Source organism: Sturnus vulgaris, chromosome 8 (assembly GCF_052056855.1).
Source record: "Sturnus vulgaris isolate bStuVul1 chromosome 8, bStuVul1.hap1, whole genome shotgun sequence".
NCBI classification, from domain to species: domain Eukaryota; kingdom Metazoa; phylum Chordata; class Aves; order Passeriformes; family Sturnidae; genus Sturnus; species Sturnus vulgaris.
Window position 1 is genome coordinate 31830128 of NC_142250.1, and position 27434 is coordinate 31857561.

General features: G+C 41.4%; 1 protein-coding gene across 2 annotated transcripts; it reads left to right on the plus strand.

Annotated features, from left to right (window-relative positions):
• On the plus strand, positions 1-27166 carry SLC18A2 (solute carrier family 18 member A2). Of its 2 annotated transcripts, none has more exons than XM_014872554.2 (15): positions 1-205; positions 1941-2292; positions 9475-9533; positions 11640-11723; positions 14053-14145; positions 14548-14637; positions 14739-14782; positions 14857-14917; positions 18198-18293; positions 21161-21239; positions 21491-21542; positions 21951-22014; positions 23011-23130; positions 23659-23792; positions 25652-27166. In XM_014872554.2, exons 1-15 carry the CDS (start codon positions 85-87, stop codon positions 25760-25762), a joined length of 1560 nt encoding a protein of 519 aa, XP_014728040.1. In that variant the 5' UTR covers positions 1-84; the 3' UTR covers positions 25763-27166. The 2 variants fall into 2 exon arrangements, with proteins under 2 accessions (XP_014728040.1, XP_088025507.1); XM_088169381.1 differs by lacking the exon at positions 1-205 and adding an exon at positions 1014-1038.
• Positions 27167-27434: the final 268 nt, after the last annotated feature.

Here is a 27434-nt window from a genome sequence, read left to right on the forward strand (position 1 = left end):
CTCCCGTGTCCCTGCCCGTGTCCCCTTGTGTCCCTCCCGTGTCCCCGCCGGTCCCTGCCCGTGTGAGCGCAGCCGGGCCGGAGCATGGCTTGGGGCGAGCTGGGGCTGCTCCGCTGGCTGCGGGAGAGCCGCCAGTCCCGCAAACTCATCCTGCTCATCGTCTTCATCGCCCTGCTGCTGGACAACATGCTGCTCACCGTGGTCGGTAGGTTAAAATGGGCTTGGGCTTCTTTCCCTCTCCCCGTTCCTGCCGGGAATGATCTCCGGCGGCAGATGTGCTCCCTGAATGCCTGATTGATGCTCTCAAACTCAACGTTTTCAAATACTGATTAATTTATTTTTGTTTGTAACCATTAATTATATTCCAGGCATTGCGAACGCGCGACCGCGGACATCAAAGTCTTGCTTTATTTCCATGTTAATTGCAAGATAAGTAAGGAATAGTATAAAAAGGTCTTAATAACTCCTTTTTTCCCTCTTTTTCCTGCTAAACACCATTAATACTTCATAGAGCGACAGATAACAGTATTTTTAGCTCATCATCGTTTTTTCTCCTGTGGTCATGCAACTGAAACAACAGGCTAGATAACAATGGAGATGCCTGTTTCCTTGTGATAGGTCCTGTTTCCCCCCACATTGGTCTCAAAATGATAGGTTAATAAGAAAACTATCTAAAGTGACTTTTAAGAAAAGCACTTCCATCAGTTAGCTTAATAAAATAATACAAGTTTTGATCAAAGTCTAAGATCCAACTTTTAATGGCTTCAGTGGCACAGTGTCAAGATTCAGAAATCCACTCAAATGAAACAATTGAATATTTTTGACTGGTAGACTTAGAACTCATAATCAAATGTTTATATGAATTGAAAGAAAATGGTGAGGAGAAACCAGTGGCTCAGGAATGTGCACACGAACACACATGAATGCCCATGGTTCTCCTGGAAGTCACTCAATCTGTGCAGAGCCAGCTCTCAGGTGATGCTGCAGACTCAGACTCCTGAATTTCTTGTGCTTTCAGCTTAAAATTGATGCCACAAGGTAGACCTTGATTTAAAAAATATATTTTTGGAATTTGATTTCGGACTTTTTTCTTTATATTAATATACTTCCTTATAAAAATATTAATATTTAATAACTAGTTTATTAATATGTATCTTAGAAGCCCTAGAAATTATTATAGTTTACAGACTTGAAAGGCTGGGCGTTTTTAGGACTAAATGCAAGTTGGGAAGGGGTTATTCTGTCACTTGTATTAAAGTGCATGAACCTGACATCTGTTTTTACAAACTCTGAAATTCTAATGTCTGAGATACATATCAATGCAATTAAATTGCAACTAAGATACTAAAACATGTAAACATGGTTCCTTTTGGATGATCTTTTCAATGTAAATTTTAAAGTAATGAGACATGCAAATATCAACATATTAGTTTTGATTTCTTGATATGGTGTGTTACCTTTTTTCTTTCTTATGGCTGGCACCTATCAATATTTTTGTGCTTTATTTTAGGAATGTTTTTTATTCTATTTTTAAAATTTGGTTTAATAATCATTCCAATGCACTTCTCATTCATGCTTTTGCAGCCTAATAAAAAGACTTGTGCAGCCATGTGCAACAAAGAGGCTTCAGACATGGGTTTTGATACTTCGAATATTTTGCTTAATGATGTATGTATAGAAAACCTTTTGGAAATCTTATGAAAATTGGCATAAAATAAAGAATAATGTAAATGGAACTTTTTGTTTCAAGGTGCACTCCTGAGTTATGGGTGTGTTTTTTCCCATGAGCAATTTTCTCTTTCAGTTCTGTGTTTCTGCATGTGCCCTGTAGGAAAGCCTTGTATTTCCTGATCAATGGCAAAGCAAGCAAGACAACTTGGTGATTCCATTTACAAATAGCCTGATAGTAAGATGCCAATGTATTCTATTTGTTTTTCCAGTGCCAATAATTCCCAGTTACCTTTACAGCATCGAACACGAGAAAAATGCCACAGAAATCCAGACTACTAAGCCTAACCTACCCTCAGCAACGATGGACAATTTTCAGAGCATCTTCTCCTACTATGACAATTCCACCATGGTCACTGGGAATGAATCTGACCAGACACAGCCTGGAGAGCTGCACCAGACCCAGACTGAACAAATGGTTGTCACTGTGACTCCTTCCCCCTCTGACTGCCCCAAGGATGACAAGGAGCTGCTGAATGAAAATGTCCGTGTTGGTCTCTTGTTTGCTTCAAAGGCAACAGTGCAGCTGATGACCAACCCCTTCATAGGGCCCCTGACCAACAGGTATGTTATTGCTGCTGCCCCTTTCCCACTGATGGCTTAGCCCTGATTAGTATTTCAAACAGATTATTGTTAGTTCTCTCTTGGTCCTGGCTTACTCCCTTCTTGCTTTTTCTGGAGGAATGTTTTAGTGAAATACATTTGGTGAACACTTCTAAACACTTACACCCTTTCCAGTGATGATCAGCCATCAGTATCACACACTTTTCCCCCAGCTCCTGAGACCTTGGGTTTTTATAGAAACCTTTGCTGAGATGATGTTGAAATATCTCCCATATAGTCACAGGAGGCCAAAGGACACTGCAATGTCGTATTCACAAAGACTGTGAATTGTCAATATTCCTGTGACACCCACATTAGGTGAAGATGGTATTGGAGCTGTAGGCAGAGCTCAGATCCCTTCCCTGCTCTCACTGAGATGAGCAGCTCTTGGTGAGGTTTGGTGTGTGATGGTTTGGAGTTGTCTGAGGTGAGAATCAGTGGGAAATTTGTGTGGACTTCGGTGAAAAATGAACAAATGTCCAACTTTGCTGGTGCCATCACCAGGTTCAGTGGGTCCCACATTCCCATCAGTACATGACTCTGCCCAGCCTTCTAATTGCTCCTTCTAAATTCTTGCAAATATGTGATGTCTTGAACCAAATATGTTTAAATGGGACTTCACAGAAAATTTATTTGAGCCAGGATCAAGCTTATAAACACTGATATCAATGACTTAAATCTCCTCTCGAAATCCAGGTACTGATGATGTTTACATGAAGATTAAAACGTATATATAATATAATTTAAATTTTTGATGTTAATAATTAATTTCATTTTGTTGTTAGCATTTTGTGTAACTGCCCCCCACAAAAACAGCTTCAGTCCTTCCAAACAGACTATGAGATCAATCTCTGCAGGAAATGAACTCCAAACTGCATTTAGCCAGGTCACTGATCTGCATATTCCTTATGTAAGCTGTTTTCATAGAGAATTATTCCTTGCAGAAAATAACATGCAGCAGAAATTTGTACTTGTAGAACACTTTTGTTTAAGCAATGTCCATCATAGGTGACAATATTTAAGGCAACCAACACACTCCCATGCCAGATACTTCAGATTTTGAAGCCAAAACTACATATATATATATATATAGGGGGAGAGAGAGAGAGTCTGAGTGTTTCCTTTCAATCTAATAAAATGTATCCAGTATCCAGCTGAGGGCTAAGCAGCATTTGGACTCACAGTGTTATGTATTCAAAACCTGTGTTTGATCTGTGGAACTGATCTAACCACAAAAGCTTTAAATGAGAGAAACAGTTTCATTTCTCTCTCATTTCCCCTTATCACCAGTACATATCACCTACACAGATACAAGTACACCACCACAAAATTACTTTTGCACAAATATTGCTGCAAGTTGAGAAGGATTTTTCTTACCTGTATTGTTTAATGAGGATGTCATATCTCCTCTGCAGGTAAAGTAACATAACATCAAATAATGTTTTTATAATAGTTCTTTGGATGTGCTTCTAGATTTTCCTAACTGCCTAAACTGTTGCCCTATTGATATTTGCTTTTTTGCTGTTAGCACCACCATTTCCAGAGCCTGCCAAAACAGGAGGAAGGTCACACCTCTGCCCTGGAGCCAGCTCCTGGGACGTGCATGGTGCATCCCTGGGCTGGCAAGGAGGCAGGAGATGTTCTTGCAGCATCTCCCTTTCCTGTTAGGGGCACCAGTGTGAACTTTAGTGCTGGGAGCTGAGGTTTCCTCCTGGAAACATCCTACAGGTTTTTGCCTGGGGCAGGGTGTGTGACTGCAGGCACAGGGGCAGGTTTGCTCACATGCTCAATGAGTGTGAGAAGGAAAAACAAGGAGCTCATCATCCCATCATCCCACATGATAACTTCCCTCATACAGCTGAAGTCACTGCCTTAATGGCAAAATGGCCCTAAATTACATTTAGTGTTCATTGGTTTTCTTTCATGCATTATTTGTATCTTGGTACTGGTATCTGCCTTTCTCCTGAGAAATGTTTAGTAGGAAATATGAATTAACACATGTATCAATTAACTGTAGAAGTTATTGGATACCCTCTCCCTCTTAAGCTGACAATTTCTAATAACAATGTATATGATCAGCCAAAATTTATGATTGTATAAATTGAACAGAAAATATCTGGGTTATCAATAGTAAGACTCTACCACTGATAAGCTGTTTGTTTACTGTTAAGCTTTTCGCCTTAATTTTTTCTACAAAATTCCAGCAAAATATCAAAACTTAAGGAGAAATGGTTGCTTGTTTCAAGATCAGTGTCACAGTTTGTTAAGATGCCCAGTAAGTTTCCTTTTCAAATGAGTAGCACATTGTGGACAGTGATTTTTTTTTTCAATCACATACAGCTGTTCAAGAGTGGTTTAGAATTTTAGTCAAGTGCTGGTTTTCACCAGGCACTGGCTTTGAGTGCTTGGGTTTGTACAGCCAGTAACAGGATGTTCTACTCATACCAGTCTGTACAAATAATCATTATTTTTAAGTTTTCTGAAAGTTTTGGAAGCTTGTTTTCCCTTCTTTTGCAATTACTGAAGGTGTAGATTTTCCAAAACAAATTTCAGAATTGGTTTCATTCAAGGAGCATGTTCTGCAAAAAACATTTCTTATTTAAAGCCCAGCTCTTTTCATGGAACACCAGGCACACCTGGCTCAGAGAACAGGTTTGCAATTCCTGAAACAATGCAAGTTCCCTCTGCCCTATCAAAGTCCTAGCAGAGCAAACACCGGGGATGGCTTTGCCATAGGAAGTCAACAACACACTTCCCCCCCGTGGCACAGCTTCAGGGCAGAGCTGATAAGATTTCGTGGGTCAGAAGCACATTATGTTTTTCCTGGTAGTGAAATTTGTGAGAAACTATACACAAAGCACAGCATTTGACACGGGGCTCTTTGTGAGGAGGATGCTCTGGCAGGGGGAGAGTGAGGGCTCTGCCTAAAGCTGTCCAGTGAAGGGAGTGGGCAGGAGGATGTCCTTTATAACTAACTGGTTTATCCAAGTGCACTGGGATGGGTGCCCGGAGCAGCTGTGGCTGCCCCATCCCTTGATGTGCTCAAGGCCAGGTTGGATGGGGCTCTGAGCAACCTGGGACAGTGGAAAGTGTCCCTGTCCATAGCAGGGGGTTGGAAGGAGATGGGGGTCTAAGTTCCATTCCCACCCAAACCATTCTGTGATTGTCTGATTGACTCCACTGCTTTTTTCAAACTCTCACCAAGCTCTGGGCACCAGGCTGTGAGCCCACCAGAGCCAATCAATGCCTCTGCCCTCTGTGTCCCTTTCTTTTTTCCATCAGTCTGAAAAAAATTGTAGTTTTAGCCTTGTCCTTATTCATATCAGCCTCAAAACCCATTAAAAAACATTTAGCTATTTTCATCATCACCATAATTTTGACACCATCCTGGCTGCAGCTTTGAACTCCTTTGCACGGGAGCACAATGTGTTCATGCCCAAGACACACAGAAAGAAGCAAGCAGAGGAATAAATAACATTTTTAACTACATATTTACAGTTCAGTTCCTGTTTGAGCTTTTCTTTCAGGTTTTGGCAGGAGATTGAAGTGAGCAGTTCTGCAGGTCACCCTGTCCCTCTGACCACACTCCCTGTCCCTGCTGACCCTACAGGTTCTTTTGTAACTCCACACATATTCAATGGTTCACTGGCTCAGAACCTCAAGGAGCATATTTGTGCCATAAATCCTCCTCAGTCTTCACTGCCAGGGAAGAAGAGAGCCAGAGTGACAGCCAGGACAGAGCCAGCGAGAGGTGCTCACATGGAGCTGAGTAACAGCAAGGTTGGAATCAGTGGATTTGCAGCACTGTAATTGATAATTAGGCTCTAATAATCCACAGCTGCTCACCTGGTCAATGTAACCTTTATTGTGCTGTTGCACAGAACCAACAATCTGTTGTCTTATTCTAGAGTAATCTTGTTAATGGGTATAAATAATTTCCTGAGAGCCCTACAATCTGGAACCACAGTGGCTGAAGTGGAGTTCATTTGGGCATTCTCCATCAGTGGCAGCCTTTCCTTTCCTTCCTTCAAGTAGTGACTCAGACTTTTCCAGAGATCACAAATACTTGTAATAAGCACTTTTAGCTGCAAGTAGCCTTGGTGAGACATGTTGGACTCTGCTTCAGAATTGCTTGGAGGGTTTTGAAAGTGTCCAAGAAAATTATATGCTTGGCCATAGCAACAAGAAAAAATAAGAGTGAAGACAGGCTGTAATATTCTTTAGTGTTGCATTAATGCAGAGGAGCAAAATGCAGAGCTAATTGTGATGGAGGGTGCTATGTCATGGCTGAGGAAAAATTGCATATTCACTGTTTTCACATGGCAAGAACATGAATGGCCCAGGACCAAGGGACAGAATCCCCGAATTGGCTGTCACAGGAGGTGTCTCTACGTTTCATGATTATTTATGTTGTATAGTGCACTTGTTCAGCAAAACCTCCCAGTCTGGGCTCTCTAACATCTGTAGAACAGACCAGGCAATGCAGCTGCAGATCAGACATTTGTGGTAGCACAACTGCCAACTAATTAGTGCTGCTATTTCAGAAGGAGCAGGGTTTGCTAAGAGGCAGAGTTTGTTGAGATTGCCCAGGAAAGGACAATCTGCATTTCGAAGTAAATGTCAGCTGGATGTGGGTAAGACTGTCCCCTGAGAAAGCCCAACCACGGCTTCCAGAGGTTCAGCAAGCCCATGCAGGGGCAGCACTCCAGAACTGTGGGGGATGCTCTGGGCAATATTATCATTCCAGAGTATTATAAAGACTTGTTTAACTCCCACTCTCTGCTACGAGTCACTGTCCACCTTGCTGTGGCCCTGTTTGTCCAAGGAAAAGGAAGAATAATATCTACAACTGCAAAATTTAAGAACAATGCTTGAACAGCATTACACTGAGCATTAGAAGTGACTTCCAAAATGCTTGTGTTCTTTCTGCCTTCACCCACCAGAAAGTTCCCAGGTGTAGGAAGCCTATTGGAAGAGTTGAAATCTCTATATTCAGTATGATAGCACTGCTCTGTGTTTAACTCTTGAATGTTTATGGAAGATCTCACAGCTCATGTCCCTCATGTAATGATGGAAATGTGAATGTGGGAGCCAATTTGGATGGCGTTTCTCTTCGTGTAAATAACTGAATATTTCAATGTACTTGTACCAGAAGCAAATTGCTATCTCATAGGCCCTGTGTCAAGTCTATGAATTGCTTGATTTCTGTACTGAAAGCAGAATTCTCCCCCACAGTGCCCATCCCTGGCACGTCTGGGATGGATTTGACAGACCCAACCCTGCTTTACTTTACAATGGGAAAAGGCATAAGGACATTCACCTTCTGCTTTCATACCCCTGAAAAAGCTGATGATGCCCACCATCAGCAGTATCCATACCTGCGGGGTTTATTTTCTTTTTTTTTTTTTGTCTGTACTCCTATTACTACTTTCTTTAATTGAAAAACTCAAAATCAAAGCAATTATGATCAAACTCTCTGTGGCCTGTTCTACCTGAGCCCTCTGGGAAGTGCACACTTCAGCTTTGAGGCAGGAAAGAAGTTGGCAAGAGTTAATTTTTTTATTTCCTCATGTACATGGAAACACCAGTGGAGACCAGCATCCCATTGTGTAATACCTATTACAGACACAGCAAGGGAAGGGCTGGCTTGGAAAAAATCATTCACTTTAAATAAAGCAGACAAAAAAGTATTGCTCTTTCATATATAATGTATGAAGGTGCTGGGAGATTAAAGTTATTATCCTAAGGCCACAGGGGAAGTTTGTGACAGGGATTTTATTTGCTTTAGAGACACCAATTCAGGTAAGTGGCACATGAATAACCAAGCTCTTCTGGATATTTACAACACCCACTTACTGATTTCAACTAGGAGAATCTGTGCACTGTTTTTATCATATTTTAATGCAGTGATGATTTGAGGCAAAATACCACCTGAAAGCTTAATTCATTTCATTGACAAGAATGGGGCAAACAATGAACATTGAGCTCTGCACTTTAGGGAATTTTCCATTATTGAAGGTCTCTGATTGTATAAAAATATTAATACAAAAACAAAGCTCAGAATAATTATTTTGGTTTGCCTATGCCATGACTACTGTTATTGAAAGGGCCATTATTGACCCTTCCACTCTTTGATGGACCTGCTTTAGCCAATATTACCCATTTAAATGCACAGCACTGTCAAATAAATGGAAATTGAAATATTTTGAAAGTACTCCCCTGAAAAGCATGATCCATTGTTGAAGAATTTGGCCATTAAATAATGTCCTGGCAAATACAATTGAGATGCACAATGCTGCAAAAAAATGAAGCTGTGAACAAAGTGTGCTGGATAGAATATGCACACTGTCTTCAGAGCTACCTTGGTTTTGACTCTAGGGTAGATTTTTAATGGTGTGAAAAAAAAAAATGGTGTGATTTTTTTGTTGTTGTTGTTGAATTTTCAGTTTTATCTGCTCAAAAAATGTATTTGCTTCCCAGACAGGAAGTTCTTTATTTCCTGGAAACTAGAAAATACTTGGAGCAACCAGGCATTTCTACAGGCTGTTTGGAGTCCTAATGAGGAAATGGGCTGATGAAGAAAGCTTTGATCAGCTCCATTTCTACTCCTAAACCCATGGAAAGCAAAAGCATTATTCTCAGGCTCTTTGGGACTCTTCCAGTGCTCCTGAGGCAAAACTCCCAGAAAAGCTGATGACAAATTTTTCCAGTAAAAAAACCATTGGCTTGACTATGTCTCATTATAATCATTGTCTCCTGAGGATGGAAACAGATGAGCATTGAAACGTGACTGGGGTATTTAAAAGTTCAGTACACTCAGGGAAATCTTCCCTTGGCAAATCTTTGGCAACCTCTGGAGGCCCAGAGGGGTTTTATTGAGAACAATTGAGGCAGAATGAGAACAGGGCAATCAGGGCAGTCATGAAAAGGATTTCTTCCAGGGATTTCAGATACAAATTCTGCTGTGTCAGATGAAAAAGAATTTATAATGTGACAAATATGGCCATGTGGCCCACAATAAATAGTTCCAGGCTTACCAAGAAACTACATGTTGGGTTTTTGTGGTGTGTGAACTCATGGAAGACTAACTCAAAACCTCAGTGGGACGACCTCAGCAATGTGAATATTCCTTGTGTTTTCCAGAATAGGCTACCAGATTCCACTGTTTGCTGGCTTCTGCATCATGTTTGTTTCAACAATCAGTAAGTGTCCACATCTTATTTGGTCTGGCCCAGGCACAACTCTTAAATAAATGGTTCATAATGATTATCCCTAGGAATTCTTCTTGATGTATTTCCATGATGTATGGGGACTAATTTCTAAGGAAAATTTAAGGGAGTCAGCTCCATGTTGATGCTGGTACTGATGAGACTGAATGATGATGATTGCTCTCTGGGGAATGTGCTCTAAGGAATCACAACTCTTCATCCCACCTCAGCAGGTGCCTTAGCTGAATCTTTCGGGTTTTTCTGATCTGGAGCAGTGCTCAGACAGTTTTAAGTAGGCAGCCATGGGAGAGCTGTCTTGCAAGGCCCTGAACAAGCAGATATCATGGGGCTTTATCAGAAAGATTGTGAGGCTGCAGTGGCTCATGAGTAGAGTATGAGTCAACAGGATCACAGCGTTGCTAAACATCACTGTGGGATGTGCAAACAGGAGCACAGCCTGCAAGTCAGCTGAGATAATTTGCCTGCTCTAATAGCATTGATAAGGCTTCAGCTGCTGTTTTATGTTTGGTTTTGGCCTGACATTTAAAGCTGTGGCCCAGACAGAAAGAGTACAGAGAACATCAAGGTTCATTAGAAGCCTGTGACGATTGATGAAAGAACTGTTTTTGCCTCAGAAGGCAGATGTAAGATGTATTAGAGCCTATGACAAAAAAGGAAAGGGACAAACAGTTTTCCATGTCCACTGTACATAAAAGAAAGAATAATGAGAGATTTCCCAGAGGAGATATGGCTGCCCCATCCCTGGAAATGCTCAAGACCAGGCTGGACAGGGCTTGGAGCAACCTGGGATAGTGGAAAATGTCTCTGGCCATGGCAGGGGTTTGAGCCAGATGATCTTTAAGGTCTCTTCTAACCCAAAATTTTCTGTGATTCTATGATCTTAAAACTGGATCATCAGGGGGACTGAAGTACTAGAGACGACCTGGTCTTAGAGCCACCAACAACTCTGTGTTTTAGGACCATGTTAGATAAATTCTGGTTGGGATGTAGGTAAGAGTAGTGAGCCTAATCCATGGCAGAGGAGAGAACTGCTGATCTGATGAAATCCTTCTTTCCTCTATTTTTCTTGATTTTTAGGTGTCCAGGCAGTAGGGATTTTTGTAAAATGTGCTGAAAAGCCCCAAGATGTGCAATCCCACAGAGCAGGTGGGAGGAGTGCACGTGGATCCCACGTTTAGTTGGTGCATGGCACCTTCCTGCAGCTACAACCTTCCCAGCAAAATTCCTTAGGTGGCCAACAGATGGGAGCTGGAACAAAAGCTTTATAAACCCTCTGTAGATTTAATGACACTGACAATGCCATGGGCTCTACAAGCAGAGGTGTGGGTGGGTTTCTGGTATACTCCTATTTTCCAGTGCTGTGGATGGGGAACCCAGCCAGGCTGAGGGCAGCATCCAGGGGCTCTGTCCAAAAGGAGGGAATGGTTGAGGGTGAAGCCTGGGGTTAAATCTTTCAGGAAAAGAAAGATTGGCACATCCTCTGCTGCAGTTTCTCTGCTATTGGGAGGAGAAGGATCTTGCTGAAGGTTTTGAATGGGGGGACCTGGTTTCCCTGCACCTGCAGCCAGCTGTGCTCCACACATCTGGCACGGGGCTGGCAGCAGCAGGGGAAAACCTCTCCCCACCCACTCATTATTGGAGGAAACATTGGTGGGTGTGTGTTACATCCTGCCTTCTCCGAGTGCCTGGAGCTGCACACTGGGCAGCCTTAAATGAAGCAGCATAGAGAGGTGAGGCTGGGAAAAAAAAGTCTTATAACTCCTCCTGAGTGCAGCTGAACCAGAGCAGGTGTAATCAAATCCTAAGTAATTAGTTAAAACTGCTTGGGCTCTTGCATTCTGCGTTACCTGGAGGCTCAGACACCTGAGAGCAATTCAACACTGACACATCTAAATGCAATAAGAGAAAATAATGCAGTTAGCATTGAAAGTGGCACAAGTCACTGTAAACACTTGGCTAAATTGTAGGAAGTTTTTGTGATAGTTTCAAGAAATCTAACTTTTTAACCTAGTTAGAGTTAACCTAATTTTAAAAATTACTGCCGTTTTTTTTAGTGTTTTTTTCTTTTTTTCTCTGCAGTGTTTGCCTTCTCTGGAAGTTATGCACTACTATTCATTGCCAGGTCCCTTCAAGGAGTGGGTTCCTCATGTTCTTCTGTGGCAGGTAAGAGAAGAGATGATAGAGGAAAACACAGATCACTTTCAGTCCTTTTTAAAAATTGAATTTTGTCAGCATGCTCAATAATTAATACAAAAATATTCAATTGAATCAATTTCATATTTGGTTGGGTTTTTTTCTGTCTCTTTCATATAAAGTAGCTCAAAAGCAAATGTCTTTTAAGACTTCCTTGGTATTTGGGTTGCAGTAAGGTAGAGCACTAAATGAACTGCACTCTCCCTGGGATTTCTGCACCTGTGTCTTCAACATTTTAAATTCATTTTTAGCCATTTTAAAGGTCACCGGGAACTTATGTTGGTACAGTTAGAACAGCAGCTCTGTTACAGAAATTTCTGCTATAAAATATTGTTTTCAATGGCTTACCATGCTGGCTGCCAGTTTGGGCTCAGTATATCTGTGCCACATTTCCAAAAAAACTGTCTCATTTTTAAATGACTAGGTAAAATGGAGTATCGGTTTTTCAGCCCAAATTATTTCAGCATTCTTGAAGCTGAGGCTGAAGAAAACATGTTTTGTTCATGCTGAATATTTCAATCTTGGAAAAATTTCCTGCAATGGCAGGAACTGACATCGGTTAAGATTGCAAGTCAAGCTTTCCCAAGGGAAGACACGCCAGAATCAAAATTATTATTCAGCTGTAACTCAGCCCCTGTGCAAGGAGGCACCTTGAGCTACGGGCTCTTAGGTGAGCACAAGACTTTATATTTTTTCTCAGCCAATGTACATAAAAGAGCAGAAAAGGCCAAGGGACTATTTAGTCCACCCCCTTCCTGAAGGCAGGATCAACTTAATATCTGTCATTCCTCATGCACACTTGACAGGCAGGACCTCAGAAGCCTCCAGAACTGCCCCCAGCATCCAGCTCAGTGCTTAAGTACCTCTATGGTCAGGAAGGTTTTTTTTTTCCTGATGTCTCATCTAAAGGTTCTCTACTGCCATGTGAACTTATTTCTGCTTCCCATCCTTCAGAGAAAACAAAGAACAGTTTTTTTTATCTTCCTGGCTCTCTTTCATATTGCAAGGCTGTTATCACCTCTCACATCAGTTTTGTCCTCTCTGGTTTTAAATTGGAAGCCCTGCAGCTGTCCCTCAAGGATATTGTTGTGAGCCCTTGCTCACCCTCATTGCCATTCTCTGTAAGGTCTCCAGGCACCCCCAGATTTCTCCCTGTGCTGTACCAGAGCCAGACCCAGTTCTGGGAAGAAGCTCTGGCTCCTTACAGGGTCACCAGCAATGGGAGTCTCATCTGTATCCCCCAGGCAAAGGAAGTTTTGTGTACCATTGCTGCCAATCATTTACTCCCCTGCATTTCTGTGTGCAATCTTTCCTATCTGTGTGTACAATAACTTTGTGTTATTGTCTTTGCATTGTCCCCTCCTTTTTTTTCCAGAATATTTCCCCAAATCCCACATTCATTGAGAATTCTAATGCAGTTCTCTAATAGCTCTCCAGCTGTTCATGCAAACAATTTGATGTCATCTATTCTTTTCAATAAGCATGGTAATCCACACAGGACCTCTGCTCTTTTGATGTACATGATGGATGGTATTTACTGAATGATCAACCATGCAATGTATTGCTTTCCTTCTCTGTGTAGCTGGAGACCTTATTTACTGAGTTCTATGTAAATCTTGTTTTGAAAACAGAATTATTAATTTCTATAAGGACTCTTCTGCAGCATTTACGTCTGCAGTGTCTGAGTGTTCCACCAAAAGAAAAGCAAATTAGGCTTCATGTTTCCTTTTGTGAAATGAAGGTTCATAATCAAGTGCAGAAATAAGGCATGTGAATATAAAGGTCAAAAGGATCCTTCAATTTTTTGATGCTGAACTTGAAGTACTCATTTACAAAGCAATCAGTTCTGCATAATACTTTGTGTCCAGAGCGCTGTCCACAGTTGGAGCTAAGTGGTCACCAGACCTTTGTGCACTCAGAGTATAAATAAATGATGGTGAATACTTATCAAAGGCTTTGTTTCTCATTGGAAAGCATCATCTAAAAGCTCTGTGACAAAGAGATGAATAAAAAAAATCTAAAAAATAAGGGCACCACTAAATTACCTGACTAATACTGCACAATAGAACATGGACTTGGAGACCATGGACATTGCCAAAACCATTTTTGCTTGGAAGTTAATTCTATGGGGAGGGACTATATAAATATATATACACACACCCAAAACTACTTGGTCATTTCTGTATAATGTTTAGTAGGTGTGGCAAATGATGACCATAAACTGTATAGCACACAGATGCATAATTCTATGCTGTGCTTTTTTCTTTTCTTTTTTTTTCTTTTTTTTTTTGAATTGTAGGGATGGGTTTGCTTGCCACTGTTTATACGGATGATGAAGAGAGAGGCAACGCAATGGGAATTGCACTTGGAGGCCTGGCCATGGGAGTATTAGGTCAGTGAGTTGGAGGCTCTTCTGGCAGAAGAAATCATCCCCCAGCTATCCCAAAGCACATTCTTGGGACCTCTGGAAGCAGCAGAGGGGTCTCATTGGGTGTAATGGCATTGCAATCTCCAGACTGGATTTGTGGTGCATGTGAAGAACAGCTTTTCCCACAGCAGACATTCCCTATGTGGATACACGTGTCAAGCAGTAATCTCTGACACGTTTGGGTTTTGTTTACATTGCTGAGTGTTTTGGGGAATGAAGAATTATGGTTATTGCCATGATCAATGATCTTTGTGGGGATTTTCAGACTGCATTTTTGGTGTCTGTGTGGCAGTAGCGCAATGCCCGGATGCTCGCTGGAGGTTTGTTCAGAATCATCACAAGTGTGTCCTTTCCTTCCCTTGGCAGTGGGCCCCCCTTTTGGGAGTGTCATGTACGAGTTTGTGGGGAAGAGCTCTCCTTTCCTGGTGCTGGCAGCGCTGGCTCTGTTTGATGGAGGTCAGTAGATACCCAGTCAGTGTCACCCTGAAGCCCCTTTCCTGCTCCTGCCATCCATCCCCTCCCTGCAGGAGTGTCACAGCGTTGGTTTCTTTCCACAGCTGTTCAGTTACTCGTTCTGCAGCCCTCCAGAACACAGGCAGAAGTGAGTATTGAGGTAAAACACTGCAGGAATGGGTGTCACTTTGCCTTTCCTAATCCCAAACTTTTGTTTTGCAGAGTCAGAAGGGGACACCTTTACTGACACTTTTGAAGGACCCGTACATCATTATTGCAGCAGGTACCAGACCTTTTTTCCTTTTTTTTTCCTTCTATAAATGAGCCATTGATGGCATTCCTGGCGTCTTGGTATGCCATAAGCTGAGCTGCTTTAACAGCATTGTCTTTGCTGATTTACTTTACATAAAGATCAAAGAATGTGTTGGCAATACAGGATGAATGTACCAGTAGAAGCACAATAGACAGAAAAATTGAAATAAATGCATCTTTCCAACTGAGGCCACTAATGACTTGCAGGAGCCTGCTGAGGCAATGAGATGTGGCCAGGAAACTTCCTGTGAGGCAAGTGACTTGGGCCAGGGCTTTCAGAGTGAGGGATTGCCAGCACATCACAGGCAGGCACAGGGAATAACAGTGAACTTTTTTCTGTTTGAAGAAGGAGTGCGTTTGGTCTCTTGAGTGTGAATTGTATTTCAGAAAAGGTCTGAGTGGAGTGGTGAATGCTGTTTGGTATTACATGTATCATTTGTCTAATCAGCCTTTCTGTCTCAAGAGAAGTTTGCCTTTTTGCATTGCACATTGTTGTATGTTTATTCTGAAGTCTGTAAGGAAGCCTGGCCCTTTCTAATGTTGATAAAATACCTGGAAACAGATAATTATTTTCACAGTTCTGTTTTTTCATCCTAACTTGCTCATCCAACAGAGCAATTCTTCCAGGCATTTCTCTAAGTTTTCTGTTTCTTGCTATCTTAGGGAATTATCATAACCTTAATTCTGAGACTTGGTTGAGCTGTGACTTAAGTTATGCAAACCCTTTTTCTTGAGAAATTCTTGGAGCATGAAAAACCACTGAATAAAAGCATTTGAGGGAAAAGTATAGCAAAGACAATACTTGTCATAAGAGATCAGATTTGTCATTCAGCTGATTCAGTAACTTCTCTTACAGCAGTTAAAGCATATAAAGCATGAGAAAGTCCCTCTCATGAATTATCAATGAGATTAAGGGGAGCACCTGGGTCTCTGCTCCCAGGACAGAGGCTGCCCAGTGCTTTGACAGTACAGATGATGCTGATGTTTTCTAACCTCAGCCTCTCCTTGCTTTATTTCCCTTGAAGACCAAATTTGGTTTTGTCAGAGCTGAATGCCAAATGCCCTGGTTTGTGTCAGAGGTGATGCTTCACATCTGTGCCATCAGTACCCACAGACTAAGCAGAAGAAATGTCCCTGACATGTTTTGTCACTGCTGGTGGGAGTTCAGGGGGGTGAAATCAGTGTCATTCTTGAAGCCAAACCTCACTGACAGGGATTACAGGAAAATCAGTGCTGCTGCCCAACAAAGCAGCATGGACAGACAAGTTAATTTAAATGATCATATTCAAAAACCAGAGCTGAGACAGATATCATCATGAGCACACAGGTCCTCGAGAAGGTGTGGGACAGCTTTTCTCTGTGTGCCTGCTCTTCCACAGGAAAATGCCAGTGATGTCTGTGGCACTCTGCCAAGGGCTGAGGGGGTTCTTGGCTGTGGAGATGGCATTCAGCTGGATGGCTGCATTTTCACACCTGGCCAACACAGGACATTTAATCTAATTCAAGGGAGAAAAGATGTAGGATTCATACTCTTGACACATGGAACTTTAAAGAAAGGTCAGCTTCATGCAAGACCGAGGAAAAAAATAATTTACTTTATTTTGGGGAAGGTTTGCTGAGGTAGCAGAGAACTCGAGATTGCAGAGTACCAGCTCAGGCTCTCACTTTTCTCTTGGGGCACATTCCACAGACCTGAAGTACCTTTATCCCCATATCCCTGAGCATTTTGGTAAGCTCTGGTGATGCTTCCTGGCCTAAGGAGAAGTAGGTGCTACAACCATGTGCAAGCACACCTGTTTCTCCTTCCTTTGAGAGGTTTGTTCACAATAGAATAAATCCTTTGCCATTTAAGCCGTCTCAGTTAGAATGGTCCTGAAATGTTTTTTTCCAGCATCAAGGAAGCTGCTTGAGCACGGCTGATTTTTGGAAGAGCCCCAAGGTGTTTCGCTGGGGCTCCTCACAGACACACTCTGGGAGCTTGCACTCGAGTGGAAAGGTTGGCTTTTGTCTTTAGGGCAAAGCAGTGCTGAGCTGTTGCTCCTTGCCTGGGGAAGGGAGAGAGCCAGCAAGTTCATTTCAGGAACTGTGGATACACAGTCTAATGTATTCTGACGGGTTTGAGCAAAGAATGACATCAGTGCTTATTTGGTTTTGAACCTTATGATGAGGAACTCCTTCCAAGAGAAATAATATTTCTCTGACCTCTGAAAAATTTAGCTTAAAAAAAAATAGTAAAATTTTATAGTAAATGACTGGAAAAATCTAGAATATTTTCCTGAAATTCAGAGATTGTAAATATTAGGAAGAAAGATGGGAACACAAGTTTGAGGTTGTCACTTCCAGCAGTGACTTCCAAAAGCCATTTTGTAAGGGATTAGCAGAGGGGACATGTCCTGTTGCCTTGCATTAAGCTTTGAGTGCCTGAGGGTCTTTTGAGTAAGCACGAAAAGCATCTTGAATCCAAGGAAATGCCATGGGGTTTCTAATCCCTCCACTGAGCTGAAGTGCACCACTGAGGAGAGATGAACACCACACAAACCCACTGGAGCAGTGGTGTGGGGCAGAGCTGAGCTGGCAGGCAAGGCTGAATCAGCACTTCCATCACTTGTTATCCTTTGTGTCTGGGTTATTAAAGCTCCAGGAATTCTAAAGAGATTCGAAAGCATTTGAAATTCATAGGGCTGTGCAAGCTCAAAGCCAAACCCACGTTTGCTGCACAGCCTGGCTGGCTGTAGGATCTCGAGAGAAATTCCCATTTGTGGGGAACAGACATCCCTGTGGTTGTATTTGGTATTTTTAGGATCAAGACCTCCACATCGTGTCATGTGATGCAGGCATGATCTCTCAGATGACAGAGGCAGAGGGTCAGAGCCTGAGCCTCTTACACAACAGGGCTCTGGTATTGCCCCAGGAGACCAGGTAAAGACCAAGTGATTGTAGGTTTAGCTAATCATTTGTACAACAGACCTCATGAACTTTCCAAATGTCATCAAGCTCACTGCAAACTTTCACATTATGAAGTAGCTTAACCTTTATTGTGGAATTTCTAGGAGAATAGAAACATATAAAAAGTTAGTGTTCAGTGATTTTTTTACACTGTGTTCTATTTAATGTTAATCACCACCTTGCACATGACAAATAGGGCTGTAAAAAGTGCATTATTTTATGTAAAAGCATCCATGCTTTGCATGGGGTTTTGTTTATAGTCAAAAGAAATAATGACTACTATTTTTTCCCCTCCTTTCTTTAAGGATCAATCTGTTTTGCAAACATGGCTATTGCTATGCTTGAACCAGCTTTACCCATCTGGATGATGGAGACCATGTGCTCAAAAAAATGGCAGCTTGGTAAAGTACAGTACATTGTTTGCATCTCTACATTTTGTCTATTGAATGTGTGAATTCTGGTCCTGTTAAAGATTCTTTGCTTCAAGGGGATAATTTGATTTTTTACAATCTGTAAACTGTCAGTGTGAAACTTGCACAATTGCAAACACTGGTGTGTAAGAAAAATCAAGCAGAGTGATGTTATTGCAATAAGGCTCCTGTAATGGGCTACACTCACATTTAAAGGAAAAACAGTTGCAGGCAGCCTCAGGACTGGGTTGATCCAGCTCCATTGGGAATCCCAGCACTGCTTTTGGCAGTGAATGTTGCCCAGGGCAGCTGCAAGGAACCTGTTGAGCTACAGAGCCAGCCTTGCAGAGAAAAACCATTTTTGTGTTTTTCCTGTAGGGAATCCCTGCTCAGTTCCTGGTTTGCATTGCCCCAGGCAGGCAGGCACAGAGATGTGCAGCAGGTGCACTGTGCTTGGTGCAAAGCACGTTCAGGGCAGCACACCCTGCTCCCAGACTGCTCCTGGGGACATGTGGAGGAAAGATGGACTTCTGCTTAAAATGTGGCCACAAGTGTAGGAGGAGCACTTTCCCTTGGAAGTGAATATTTGGCATCTTTTAGTGGTTACTTAATCATCCCTTTCAACAGAAAGCAACAGGGAGCAACAGCACCTTGGACCTCGTTGTGACTTTTAGCAGGGACACAATTTTGGGAAGCCAAGTCCATAGGCAAGCATGGAATATGCCCCATGTATCCATTTGCACTCCAGAGTAAAGCTGGGGCAGTTGCTTTCTCTTTGGGGTGAACAAGAGCAGGAAAAAACCACCAGAAAGTGGATTAAATTCTAGTGAGTGACCGATGGTGTGAGAAGTTGACCTAAATCTTCTTAAGTAGGGAGTGTCCAGCCTTCTATCTCTGATTAATTTAGTGATGTGTTCATGAGGGTATTTCTTAATATCAGTGTATATTTTGAAAGAAAAAGAAAAATCCTTCATGAAAATGATGTTCAGATGATATCCTTGCTCTGTGTTAATGTAACTGTCCCTATACCCTAAAGAAAGCACAAATCTTGATTCTAATTAATGCAATTGAGATCTGAGTGGCCACAGATGCTGTTCTTAATGTACTTCTGAACCTGGCAATAACATCTAGCCTGTAACACAGCAGAATGAACTTGCAAACTTAGGTATTTTGAACCTCAAATAGGAAAAATAAATATTACTGATCTACCTCCTTCACCAGTTTTGTATTACTGGTGCAATAGAAATGAGTTTTTCAAATCTCTTCATTGAACAGAGGTTACTAGAAGGAAAATATCCATTTTAAATTAAGACTAATTTAACCTTTTAATGATACAAGTAATTGACTCCATTTCACTTTGTCTGATTTGAGAGCACTAATAAAAAATTTTAAGCCTCTTAAATTGTAAATTGAACTGCAGGGTTTTAAGCAAATTATTATCTTATGCAATTGGAAATACAGCTGTTTGAAGCATGATCTGAAGAAGGTATAAAGAACCTTGATTTGACCAATGAATATTACTGTGCATAAAGCCTATTTAGAAAATTATGGTTCTGTCTCAGTACACCACAGCTTACAGACCAACCTGTGCAAGTCTTATTTAACAGTATTATTTTTGCAGTATTTTTTCTCTTTCACAGCTGTTGAGGTCTGCTCTCTGTGACCCTTTGGTATAACCAGATAGCTCCGAGCAGTAGTGAAGTAGCTGTGGTTACACAGGCTAAAATTAAATCTTTCCCCAGCACCACCACTGTAACCCACTAGGTTTTTAATCACAGGATATTGCTGTGCTAAAAATTACCTCCTGATTTTTTTCTTATGAATATATCAGAGAGATGGGAAGGAAGATGGATAGGCAGGAAATGAGAACCTGTGTTGCCCTGGTGAAAGATGAGGAGCACATACACGTGAAGGCAATGGTTGGATTGTGTACCCTGGTGTCATGGCTGTTTCTACATCTCTGGCTGGGGCCTGTCTGGGACTTCTGTGTAAGGAGAGGATGAATCCTCCAGTACAGACTGTAATAACTGGTTTTTAAACCAGAGGTGTCACCAGACAACAGCATCTACTCCAGAGACAGCCACTGCTGTGGCAACCTCAGGGGTAGGAAAACATTGCTGGTGCCAACAATGTGCTTTTCCAAGTGGAGCTGGGAAATGAGAGAGACAGAATTTACTCAGGTGTCCTCATCTGCAAGCTAAGACAGTTTTTGCAATCTTATTTTATTTTAGCCAATACGTGATTTTTTTTTTTTTAATAAAAATATGCTGGCTAAATTGTTTTAATACAGTTTTTAAAGGTTTTTTTACCCTTGTATTATTGATACATGCTTGACTTCAGTCTGTGCTTGACCGAGGCACTACAGACTTGCCTGGAACAGGAACCTTCATGGCATTGCCAGGCTTAGAGGAGGATTGTCACTTGGAAAAGCCCCAGCAGCCCTGCTGTCCCCTCCTGCAGGGGAGGATTCACCCAGCCCCGAACACCCTGGGCTGGCTGCATGTGCTGAGCATATGCTCCCTAAACCCTGCAACTGCAGCAGGGCTGCTCTCCTTGACCTATCCCAAAGCTTACTGCAGTCAAATATAAACGTTTTGCTCTTTGTTGTTCTGTCCCTTCTCCCAGGCCAGTTCTTGTATCTAATGCAGAAAAACTCTTTTCAAAGGCATCATGTTGCTGCTGCATTTCACAGATGATGTCCTTAGATTTCATGGGAAGGCTGCAACAAACCGGATATTTGATTCCTTGGGCTCTATTAGATGTGTCCAGATCAAAATTGCAGTGTCTGGGATTTATTAGTTTCTTCTAACACTTCACTAGGATCCTTGCTGATAAAACATCTCATTCATATTTTTCAGGTGTCGCTTTTCTTCCAGCTAGCATCTCTTATCTCATTGGGACGAATCTTTTTGGGATACTTGCACACAAAATTGGAAGGTATGCTTAATTTAAAAATACTAATCATCTTCCAGTCTCTTCATGTACTGTTTCCAGCGTTTCCCAGGGCAGTTTATTGATAATGGAAATTATAAAAGCATGTTCTCTAGGAGCAAAATTATTTTTTTGGAACAAACACATTGCTACTTTTGCTGTTTAACTCAGTGCTTCAGACATGGCTTTGAAACATTCAGGATCAGCTCTAATATCTCATTATCACCCATCTCTGAGTGATGTTTCTTCTTTGATAGGTGGCTTTGTGCTTTGCTTGGGATGCTAATCGTGGGAATAAGTATTTTATGTGTAAGTAGACAATCATGCATCTTTTAAAACATGTGAATGTTTGTGTTCTCATCTTCAAATATGCACTTTTCCCATGAGAGTTTTATGACACGTTATTAAACAATGTGTGGTTAATAGGTTCCAGATCAGAGCCTTGAGTGCTTTCCAATTTCAGTGCTTCAATTATTTTTAGAAATGATGACTGTGAGAGGAGCATGCTCCTCTGTTGAGCTGTCACTCAGCAGTTTATAATTGTAAGTGTGTCAGTGGTTTAATGGCACAGTTGTCTGAAATGACAGCTCAGAACAAGGATCAGACTCTCAGATCTGTGGGCCATAAGTACTTGGAGAATTTATCCCAGAAAAAAGAAACTAACCTCATTAGCATGTGCAACATGACGTAATTAACTGCCCAAAATTTCCTTTCTAGGTACCGTTTGCTAAAAATATATATGGACTCATAGCACCAACTTTTGGAGTTGGATTTGCCATAGGTAAGAAAATTTGCAGTGAGTTCTTACAATCTGTTGTTTCTTTAAAAATGATTTTATATGAAATTACACAGAAAATCAGTTTTGTTGCCTGAGCTGTGGCCCAAACTGGCAGGCAGAGCAAGGATTAAGGGACAGTGCTTAGGGAGTTTGAACCAGGCTGCTTTAGACAAGCTGGACCCCCAAGCCTGTGCAGAATTGCTCCATCGACCTAAACAGATCTTTCAACCTGCCTACGAATGTAGAAATGAACAGAAATTAAACCATGCATTGCCCCAAACCCACATTCTTTCCTGTAGTGGAAAAGGATTTATATAGACATTTCCATGGGGAAAAAAGGCTTAAATTTTGTACATAAAGAGGAATTCCCAAGCTCTCACACATGTACTCTTCAAGTGAGGTGTGTGAACATTTCTGACACTGGGCCATGCAGGCAGGCTGCAGTGGGGACCCCGCCTTGCTTTGCAGTGCTCAGCAAATGCTCTGGGACATCCTCACACAAGGGATGTGCAGTGAGGAAACAAGATACAGAATCCAGATCCCAAGGGTCTCAGCAGTTTTGTGAGCTGTCTGTGCTTCTGTTTCTTGCCAGAAATGAGGGTGTGTATCAAAAGACATAATAAAAATGCTGTAAATAATTTTGATTGACTGGGGACTAATCGTCTTTTAGGCTTTCAGTCTGGATAAGCTCACACCAGATAACTTTCCCCTAATTACTTGGCAGGTGGTGTGAGGTGGGAGCTTTGCAGAGACAGTGTGGATACACCCTAAGCTCACATCTCACCTGTCCTCTGGCAGGTGCCACATGTACACAGGTCCAGACACACCAAAGACCATAAAAAGCAAAGCTGACACAGACTATTGGTACACAAATCTTTTGCTAAGTTATCAACAAGCATCCTTTTAGCTGCTTTTGCATCCCTTCTTAGCACACAGCTCACCAAGATGTTAAAAGAAGGGGAAGGAAAAGGCAGCATTTTCCTGAAATGTGTTTTGCAGGGATGGTGGACTCCTCCATGATGCCAATCATGGGGTACCTGGTGGATCTGCGCCACGTGTCAGTCTATGGCAGCGTGTATGCAATAGCTGATGTTGCCTTCTGCATGGGCTTTGCCATAGGTAAGTCCAGCCTTTCCCTGCCTGGAAAGCACAGTTAAAAAAAGGGGAATCTGCTACAATGTGTGAACCTCAGTGGTCCTTGCATATTTTATGAGAAGAGGTTGTTAGTTTCTGCAAGAAATCAGAGCAGGGGGAATTGTGTATAGCAGTGTTCACTCACTTCATGAGCTGTAGGAGGCTTGAAGGTGTCTGAAGGCACAAATGGGATATGCCAGGACAGAGACCTTGGGACATTTAAACTGACACCATAACTCTGTTCCAGGAGTCTGTGAGGGGAATTTCTCCCCACTGACCCCCTGCCTCCTTGAGAGCATGACACAGATGCCCTTAGGAACACCTCTAATCTCCTCAAGGAATGTGGGGTATGGAGCCAGGAAAGTTTTATGAGATAATTAAAAACATGGCTTTACATTCCTCAAATTCATTTGTAAGATGGGGGGTTTGTATACAAAATAACCATTGTTTAAAGTGACTGCTGCAAATTTTGAGTCTGAGCAATCTCCAGAAAAGCACTTTTCTTTGTACAAGGTCCCTCTGCTGGTGGTGCCATTGCCAAGGCTATTGGGTTCCCATGGCTCATGACAATTATAGGAATTGTGGATATCATCTTTGCTCCCCTGTGCTTTTTCCTTCGAAGTCCACCTGCCAAAGAGGAGAAAATGGTAAGTGTAACTTGGTTTCTTTTTTCTCTCTCTCTTTTTTTTTTTTTTTTTTTTAATTTTAATTTGGGTTTTTTCAGTGAAACAAATGATAACTTGCATTTGCATCTTTGCCTCTAACTTCCTCAAAACGGGAGCAGCACATTGTATTTCACCCTTAGGCATGAACTTTGAAATGAAGTCCCCCTTCTTTTTATGTCCAAGATGTATATAAAGGCAAACTGTTTATTAGTTAGATGTTACAAAGTCACAAATCTGATTTTCATGAAACAAGATCCTGCAGACATTCCTCTGCAACAGAACACGTGGTGGAGTCAGTGTAGAATTAATTTCTCTTTTCCTTGAAGAGCCAGAACTCTATTGGCCAATTGACCAAATTATTCCTTGGTGTGCCTCAACCTGCTTTTCCCCATGGTTCTCAACAATTTATTTTGAATAATCTTTTTTCATCCTCCTCCTTCCTTCGCACAGTTCACCTGTGCTTACAAACTAGTGGTTTCTCTTGCCCAATCTATACCACAGGGCTTCTGTTTTTCTTTCTTTTTTTTTTTTTTTAAATACATTTTCCAAAGAGTTAATGTTCTAGAGCACTCAGTGCTCCCCCACCACTGCAGGGTGTGTAAGAACAGTGTCACCATCTGTAGGTTTAGCCCACCCAACACTCCATCCTTGCTCTTCCTGAAAAAAAGACTGACCTGGGCCAAAAATGTACTTGCTGGTTCTTTATTTGGGTGAAAAGAAACTAATTTTGCATGGTCATGGTCGTATTCTGCCATGGATAATCTCTGCAAGGCAAGGACAGCACCTGCTGCCTATGCTGCTCACTTTGTACTGGCAGAAGGTGGAAAATTGAATCTTGCTGAAATAATGGTGCATGTGAGGCCAGAGACCTTCTGTTTTGTTTGTATTTGAACTGCAGAATCCCAGAGATCCCAGTTAATTCCTTGTCATGACCTTTGCTGACTGTACTGGTTTAGTTTGTTTTGGTTTTCTTATATTAAATAAGGCTGAAGAACAGAAAGGAAAAAAAATATCAGCTGCTCTTTCCTGGCAATATAAAATTTATCATGTACTTCCATGGTCCCTGACAGTTTCATTTGTAACATCACAACCCCTGGAGGGATAGGATGTCTCCCCATGGCTCCAACACCTTCCAGCATCTGCTGCCTCTAATGTACCTTTAAATGCAAACCAGCTCCTGTTCCCAAAGTGGCTCATGGCTGTAAAATGATGTACCAGGTTTCTTTCAGGTTGGAGGAGAGTCAAAAAGAGGGTCACAAATCTGTGGTCTTGGCATAATTATAAACCCCCAAACTTAATTACACTCAGCATAAAGAAGACTATGCAGCTGCTCTAAAACTCCTTGGGAAATTTCAACCCAGAGAATTTAGTACTTTATCTGGGCCTCACCATGATTACTACTTTTATCTTGCTGTGGGTGTCAAGGCACAGTATTGGGACCGCCATTAGCCTCAGTTATGCTGTTCTGGATCTCCATGGAAAGAGAGAATTGGCTTGAAGCAGTAGGACTCCTCTTGACCATGAATCCAGGTTTAAATAGATGGAAATTAATTATGGGAGGGGTAAATGACTGTATCTGGAGAGCAGGTAGATGTATTATAATAATAACTGGGCTGAAACACTGGAAATAGAAATTTTCCAGAGATGTCTTTAGCACCAAGCTCCCCCCTCATGCAGACCTGTGGGCTCAATTTACCCCAATTGCAATCAGTTTGGGCTCTGCCTCAAGGGAGGAGAGGTGAATCCCTGAGTGCTGCATGCAGTGTGCTGGCTGTGTGGTGGATCAGCCCCAGCCTCAGCTGGATGCTAAGCAGAAATACTCACACTCTGTTTTCTTCCAGGCAATACTCATGGATCACAACTGCCCCGTGAAAACAAAAATGTACACCCAGAACAACATCCAATCCTACCCCATAGGTGAAGAAGAGGAGGAATATGAAAGTGATGAATAACAGAAAAGCCATATAACATATTTAGGTGTACAAAATGCTGTGGTTCATGTGAAACATCTCATCCGGAAATAGGTTTTAGTTGTACTGTATATTTAATAGTGAAATGGTCAGAAAAACCAAAGGTATATTATTTATTGCCCGTGACTATAAAGCAGACTGCAAACCGCCTTACAGGGGGGAAAGAGCTTTTATAGAACATTTGTATAGTGTTACTCTTTGTGTATTTAATTTTATTGAATATTACACTCTATTTTTTATTAAATGTGTAGTATAAATCTGTATAAAATGTGAATTTTAACTATTTGGTTTTTAAATCCACCTCCTTGACCGTATTTCATATTTTATTTGAAGTCATAGGTTACTGTCAAACTTGAGTCTTTCTTAATTGATTAGAAATGTAAAAAAGCAACTCTCAAAGAAAACCTATCCAATTTGCATCCGTTTAAGTGACACCCTTGTAAGTGCATTCAGAGGAGCTGGAATTCAGAGTGTGGACAGCACTATCACTTTTTTCATCAACTTCAGATCATAATAATATAGATAAAAAACTAAGTAAGAGGCACAACTTCTCTGCCAGTTTAAATAGTGAGTTCTCCCTGAACTACCAATGTTGAGGAAAACGTGTGTGTAAACAGATGTGTATTGCTATTACTGAAATTTATCAAAGTTTTAATCAAGCAGTTGTGCAATATGAAGCCCCTAAACACCACCAGGTAAACAAGTCAGTATGAACATGCACTGTTCCTTGCCCTTAGCAGGGAATGTAACAGCATGAGGATGCTTTTTATATTTCTATCTTTTGAATATCTTTTAACATATTTCACTTTATTTCAGTTGCATCTTGAGTGACTGGTTAGGAAAAGCTGCAGTATTACAGTATTTAGTCTTAGCATGTACTGAAAGTGAGCTGCTAACTGGAGCAATTCAAACTCTTTTACGTGCATTTACAGATACATCTAAAAATTCAATGTGTATTTATTTTTTAAAATAAGTTAAAATATACTCTTTGCTTAAAAAAAATGGAAGAAAGCCAGTTTGTTGCCAATCTCTCTTAACTTTTGGGGGGACAGCCCAATACAGGTGAAGTATTGTATTAAGCAGTTCCTGTCTGCACTTAGAAAAAAACAAGACTTGGAAAGAAAGCATTTTAAAAACAATCCCAATGTCCTTCTCAACCATGGTGTATTATTTCATTTGTAAAATGAAAATCTTTATGTGCCTTCTCTCATGTAATTGCAGATGTTTTATGTACTACAGCATAGATACTATGTTTACATATAGTTTTGTAAAGCGTATATACTATGGTCAAAAAAATATGAAAAATATAGTGGATCAAACTTCAAGTATTGCTCTGTCAATAATTATGCATTCAGAACGCATCAAAATAAAGTTATCTGACAGAAGTTCATGATCTATTGTAATAAAGTGAAAAGAAGAATTAAAAAAGAGCGACCTCCCCTCATGCTTTGCCTTATGCAGTGTGCTTTACCCATGTGGGGACAGCTGTCAGGTGTCTCAGGTGGTGGGAAAGCATTCCTCAGAGCTCCTGCAGAAACCAAGGTTCTGTCGTATGATGAATTCCTCACTGTCATCAGGTAAGTAACAATTGTGCAGATCAGTGACTATTTACATTAGGCTCAGATTTTACTGTGATTTGCACACTTGAAACTTT

What these genes read in the sequence shown, in the direction of transcription:
- SLC18A2 (XM_014872554.2), top strand. Translation starts at nt 85, where the DNA reads ATGGCTTGGGGCGAGCTGGGGCTGCTCCGCTGGCTGCGGGAGAGCCGC. An exon ending in CCTCCAGAACACAGGCAGAA is followed by an intron (nt 14,783 to 14,856) that starts GTGAGTATTGAG and finishes TTTGTTTTGCAG; the next exon opens with AGTCAGAAGGGGACACCTTT. An exon ending in CTGCATGGGCTTTGCCATAG is followed by an intron (nt 23,131 to 23,658) that starts GTAAGTCCAGCC and finishes TCTTTGTACAAG; the next exon opens with GTCCCTCTGCTGGTGGTGCC.